Genomic DNA, 6,493 nt, shown 5'->3' with positions numbered 1-6,493 from the left:
CTACTTGCATTTCCGAATGCATACGAAATTGGATATAGTCATTGTTACTTTTATTATTATTATTATTATTATTATTATTATTATAGAAATAGAAATTGGATATAGTTATTCCTACCTTTTTACTTAAAGGAAGTGATAAGTTATCACCATGGACCATGATTTGCCAAACATGCATATAGTACCATACAAAAATAAAGCCAACAGGCAACGACCTCAAATTGTTGGTCTAATTACTAAAAATAAATAAACGCAAAAGGTAATTTATAAAGCAACAAATAAAATACCTTGTTTTATATTGGTCTTATCCAAAACATACACTGAGATTAAATTTTGTCTAATAATCCTTGAATCAAATAGAATACATTAAATAATTACCTTTTGATAGCAATGATATTTTACACATCATAGAAAAGCAGAAAGCCATACAAGTCAATTTGATTAGCACATCAAACTTGACAACATACTTGAGAAACAAATCAAAATTCGAATGTTGTTATAGTTTTCTACTTATATATATCAATAAATAAAATATGAGATAGATATGTTTGAGTAGACTGTTTTAAGTTTGACCAAATCCTAAATTAGCTAGGAAGCCATATTAATGTAACCGAAGTAAAAAGAACAATGAAGGAAATAAGTGCAAGTCTTGAAGAAGGGAGGTTAACAGCAGCTGCATTATTGCCTATAGCAAGATCCGCATAAAGTGAACTATTGGATAATAACCCGTCCAACGGACCCGATCCCCTGCTTCCGTTTGTTGGTTTTGTCACCACCTTTCCAGGATTTTTACTGTCAAATGAATATAAAAAAAGATAAAAAAATCTATGGTTAGTGTTTTATTTTTCTAACGACAAATATTTATTTTAACAACAAATATTATTCGTAGTTGTTAGTCTTTAGTTATCCCAAATTGATAATTAAACATTAACATCCAAATTTTTAAACCCGATTTCTAAAGAGTCAAATTAAGTCACACCGGCCTTCCTCCGTAAATCATTAGACCAATAAGAGGTCGTTGGCAATGAGTGATTAATTTAACATTTTGTTTTAATCAAATATATATAATTTTCACTGGTCAACCGAATAGTAACTACTAACTAAGTTATAAACAGTACAAAAATAGTTACCCTTGGAATGAGGGACAAAAAGTGATGATATAATTGGCAGCCGTACACGTGAAGGTGCTCGTAGCATCATCGTACGCGTAGCTATACGACCTAGGACACGCCGTCTTAAAAACCTGCGAGTATGCCGTGGGCTGACATGATTGTGGGGAACCAAAGTCACCTTTACAACAATATTCCGCCTTTCCAAACGCGTCACACGCGCTTCTACACCCGCCACCGCCAGCCATGCTCAGCTCGTTCGGACACCTCTTGTTCAAGTCGTCCACGCACCCGGTCGTCCCACAATCACCTGACCCCCCACTCGCTTCTACGATCATTTGTAGATTATATCCATCTACAAGGCTGACATCGTAGAAATCCTGCGTGGTTGGACCTGATCCAAGGGTGAATTCTGCTAACGTGGCTGGAGGGGCTGCTCCAGCCCCGTTGCATTGGATTTCACCTGAACCACAATCTGCTGTGGTGCAAGATCCGTGACCAGACTGGTCAAAATTGCAACCGGTTCTACCCCAGAATCGACCTGACCAGCCCGATGGAGCTTGCATGGAACGTGTTTTTCCATTTGTAAGCTCAAATCCAGTTGTATCGAGAACGGGTTGGCCAAGAATTCCTGGCCAGACCGTGTAGCTACATTTGTTCACAAATGTGAAAGTAGCTCCCAAAACTCCTGCAAAATGAACCATGAAATCAATCTATAATTGACCAAATTTTGGTTTAACATTTTTCAAATAGTTAGATAAGTAATTTGAAATCATCGAACAATGTAAACTAAAAAAACATTTAACAAGTTCATATACAAAGAAACATTGGCTCACCTTCAAGAATGAATAGCAAAAAACATGTAACAACCAAATTAAAGCGATCCATATGGGCACAAACGGCTACTTTGTCTTGGAAAAATGGATATTTTTTTATTGAAAATGAAGGAATTATGAAAGAAATTGAAGTTGATGAAATATTTTCCTAGAAATGACGAAGATGAACGGGGTGGAGAGGGAGTTTTGATGAAATGAGATGTTTATCTATTTTTATAGGCCAAAATGCCACTTGCCGACTTAGATGGAGTCTGTGCTTTCCGAAAAAGATATGGGCGAAAACACCTTTTATTTTCTTAGTATAGACGATGATAATTAATCATACTTTTTTATTAATGGGAATGAATCATTTTATTTGCGATTCTTTATTTATGAAGATTGTTTTGGAAGTAATTAAGGAAGTTTTATGGACAGAAAATGAATCTTTTTGATGTAATGGTTAAGTGGTTATCAATATGTTAAATTATCAGTGACTTTTGTTAAGTATCAAAAAGAGTGTGATGAAATTTGTGTTAAAGAAGATACTTTGCGCGCGAGTGGATTCATAGTTGTAAAAAAGAAAATCATAAGTATTGGTAATACATGATGTTTGCTTTCGTACCCAATAACACAAATTTTTTTATATATATTTCCACAGCAAAACTTATATATATAGACATTGATTTTTTCAATGGATCGGTTCCAATAAAAAACTATATATATACTGTTATGTGTAAATCGTATGAATGCCTGTTGACTGAAAATAATGAAGCATCATTAATATCATACAGTTAATGGCCCAAGATTAGGAAAACGTACTGCATGATCAATTTCTTTATATACATTTTTCCGTTACTCTTTAACATGGTCTTACCAATTCATTCTTGGCCATAACTTTCAAACTTAATTGTCTACTTTCACATGAATAAGAAAAAGAACACATGTAAAGTTGGAAAACATGGCTAAGACTTATGCGATTAGGTGTAGGCAATTTGGGAATGAAGAGTAATTCTGTTAGTCTTGTGGATAACCATGATTATGACTTGTAACTTACTTTATCTCAATGAGGGCATAGATTAGGTTGTGGATGCTTTTTTATAGCTTCTCTGTTTTAAAGGTTAAGGTAAGCTAGACATATAATATTAATTATATATACTACTCTATTTGTCAAGTAAAAGACCAAAAGTACGTTTTTTTTAATCACCTAATTCATTGAGTTAGCAACTAACATACCAATTATACCTAGGTTGTTAAATACTTAAATTGAATGGATATCAGACTTTTTATAGGCCCCTTAAGTTTCTCACTTAAAAGAGATTATTGCAAAAAAGTATTTAATATATAATTTAAAAAAGATTATTACAAAAAGGTACTGTATTTGATCTAGTGATATTCGAGATAATCTTGCAACTTTTTTCTTTTTGAAATTAATGTGCTAAAACTATATCAATTTGATCTAGTGATATTCAAAATAAAGAAGTATGCAGACTATGTACCTTTAAAAGTGGTTTAAGTGTTATTATGCTGATGTGACGGACGCGGTTAATATGGTGAGAAATGATTAAAAAAAACTGTCCGCAAGAAATCTGCGTGAAAATTTTTTTATAACATATTCGTATTTTATTACTCTAATTGGATGAAATTAAATAAATGGTCCGTATGTAAGAAATATGTAAAAGAAAAAAACGATATATCTTTTTTAACTATACAAGCTATACATATCAAAATTGGGTTTTCTCTCTAAAACCCTTGCCTCTGGAAATAAAATTCATGGGTTTGGATCAGTGGTAAACACCCTTGCCTCTGGAGACAGAGGTCATGGGTTCGATCCTCATCCCATGCAAAGGTTGGAGGGCCTTTTCTACCATTTAGGTAGAAACTGGAAGCAGTCTCTCTACTTTGGTAGAGGTAAGGTCTGCCTACATCTTAACCTCCCCCATACACCGTCGAGGTATTGGGGCTCAAAACCCGCGGAAGGCGGCACTGAGCAGTTACTTTTTTTTCTCTAAAACCCCATGTATTTTTTTGTTTGTCCCTTCCAACCCATCATATTTTTTTATTCCTTTATATGTCATCAAAAGTTGCCAAATTGTTCCATTTAGGTCATTCATTTTTTAAATTTCGTTGACCATGATGACGTGGTTACCATTTTATCTGATATAGACTCATAACTTTTTTAATTGACGTGTCATTGCTTATGGGGGTTTAAGTATGAGTGATGATTCGTACACCACCTTTTTGAGTCGTACATCATCAAACATATTTTATATCATAGAACATTATAACACATTAAAGCACTTTAGGTGATATAAGACTAACAAACAGTGGTGTACAAATTATCACCCTTTGAGTAATGTCACATAAGCAATGGTAACTTGATTAGATATCTCCACGTCACCTAGAATAATAGTTACATCATCATGATCAACAATGTTTGAAAATGAATGACTTAAATGAGACAATTTGATAACTTTTAATGACTTAAAAAGGAATAAAAAAGTTCGATGACCTGAAAGAGACAAATAAAAAAGTATGTAGAGGTTTTAAAGAAAAAACCCTATCAATATTTATTAAAAATTATTAATAGCCCAGGAATCTAGGATTCTTGGATAATAAGACCATTCGGTTTAGATAAAAAGGCCATTCATCTTCAAATTCAACAAACTTTTTCAAAGAAATATTTCTATTTAGTTAAAGTCTGGGGGACTCTTAACTTTTTTGTTTAGATATGGATTATTATCAAAAGAGCAAACAGATCGATCATGTAGAGATTTACATGTTGATTTGTGTATTTAGTGACTTTATATATAATAGTTTGGCATTTAGTCATGATTAAGCCTGTTTAACGAACGAACTTTCGAAGAATTTAACATTGGTGTGGTTGTGGAGAAAGGAGATAAAGGCTTACATAAAAGTATTTTGTCATTATCCACCTTATTAGATTTGATATTTCGATCGTATCTAAATAACTTAGACTTTGTTACAACGATTAAGTGTTAGCTTTCCATTAAGTGTATCGAGATTTCGATAGTATGTAGGGAAGTTCCATAGATAAAGTCCCGCAAACAGTTAATATTATGATTCTGTTCCACTATGAGGCTTGATGGACAATGTCGTTTTGGAACCACATTGTTACCTTAACAAAATGTAGCATATATATTTTGTTGTGTACGTTTTGCAATATTTGTAGCATCAACTTTAGCTCATTATTCTTTCATTCACGAAGTTCTAACAGTTATACTTTTTGAGATTCATGGAAGTCAAATAGTTCAAAAGCTATACTTTTTTTAACGAGGAATTACGTTGATTAGTAGTTTAGTACCGACTAACTAATAATTGTTATATATCAAAGAAACAAATTACTAGCATTTTGAGTTTTTGACTATACATACTTTCGAAGCCATCTTTAGTGGTACCTAGTAAGTCACCTGAAAATCTCTAAAAAAATCAAAATTCAAAACATGCACGAGTAAACACCTTCAAATGATAGGAATTGAAAATCGAGAATAGCCACAAAGATAACACTTCAACTCTATCCGGGTATCCTAATTAATAGAGAATTTTCTATTTATCGGGTTTAGATTAAATGCTTGAAATTGAGAAAAATAAATTGGAAAAAAAGAAAATTATTTATCAACGCAAGCAAGGAATTTACTTGTCGAAGAAAAGTGTATCAACGAGTATAGCGCACCATCGCATTTTCTACACGACTTCACCACTAAGAATAAAGTTATTGTTTTTCTAAACAAAATGAACAAAACTTTTCACCAGGTGATTGGCACAAAAAGTATAATAATGAATTTGTACTTTTACTCCTTTTTTGATAGTTTTAAGCAATAAAGAATGGATTATTTGATTTGGAATGTAATCGATCTGGTGATTGGTATGAATTGTTATTGATTCATTTTGGATCTTAATGGGAATACTATATTCCAGCATTACCTAATAAATTAATAGCAACCCGTGCAATGCAACAGCGGTGGTAGGGAAGGCGTTTTAGTGGTGTCGGTGATGGTACTATTAGTGGTGGTGGTGGTGGCGGTGTCAAGTGGGGTAGGTTGATATAATTGTAATAATGCAAATTTTTAGAAGATAAGACTTAAAGTATTAATTATTAAAATAAAGGTTTAGTAAATTATAATTCATTAAGGGTAAAACACAAAAAGTCAAAGGTAATTCTAATAATTTAAAGGTAGAATTACCTAAAATAAAAAAGTCATTTCCTTTATAAGAGAGTAAAGATAATAATAAATAAATAAATAAACAATGAATAGATATTCAACATCTCTTTGACAGTTTAACAGGTTTACTTTAACACCAAATATTGTAAAAAGAAAGTTTTGAAATTTTTTAAGAGAGGGCTGATGTAGAAAATATGAGGGTAATTGTGGAACTAGCTAGTAGACAATTGGTAAGGTTTATGTGTAAAAAAATAAAATAAAAAGTTATGGTAGATGAATTGTTAATATAGGTTGGTAAAAGGGTCTTGGTGAAGAGGGGTCGGTGACTTAATTCACCTTGTTCTTTCATTTTCCTTTCTTATTGTTTTTTTTTTTTTATTTGTAAGTTAGG

At 32.4% G+C, this 6,493-nt stretch overlaps 1 protein-coding gene across 1 annotated transcript; it reads right to left on the bottom strand.

Annotated features, from left to right (window-relative positions):
* Positions 1-304: 304 nt before the first annotated feature.
* Positions 305-2,033, bottom strand: LOC122579694 (thaumatin-like protein 1). Its single transcript, XM_043751915.1, has 3 exons — positions 1,943-2,033; positions 1,128-1,794; positions 305-789 (listed from the first exon to the last, which is right to left on the bottom strand). The coding sequence occupies exons 1-3, from the start codon at positions 1,992-1,994 to the stop codon at positions 582-584; spliced, it is 927 nt and encodes a 308-aa protein (XP_043607850.1). The 5' UTR covers positions 1,995-2,033; the 3' UTR covers positions 305-581.
* Positions 2,034-6,493: the final 4,460 nt, after the last annotated feature.

The sequence above is a fragment of the Erigeron canadensis genome, chromosome 8 (genome assembly GCF_010389155.1).
Source record: "Erigeron canadensis isolate Cc75 chromosome 8, C_canadensis_v1, whole genome shotgun sequence".
In the NCBI taxonomy this organism is placed as follows: Eukaryota; Viridiplantae; Streptophyta; class Magnoliopsida; order Asterales; family Asteraceae; genus Erigeron; species Erigeron canadensis.
This window is presented reverse-complemented; position numbering and strand designations above follow the sequence as displayed.

Excerpts from the sequence above, each read along its gene's own strand:
- LOC122579694 (XM_043751915.1), bottom strand. The coding sequence starts at position 1,994 with ATGGATCGCTTTAATTTGGTTGTTACATGTTTTTTGCTATTCATTCTT. Across the intron at positions 1,795-1,942 it reads TTTGCTATTCATTCTTGAAG|GAGTTTTGGGAGCTACTTTC; the intron begins GTGAGCCAATGT and ends TTCATTTTGCAG. Across the intron at positions 790-1,127 it reads TTTTGTCCCTCATTCCAAGG|TAAAAATCCTGGAAAGGTGG; the intron begins GTAACTATTTTT and ends TTCATTTGACAG.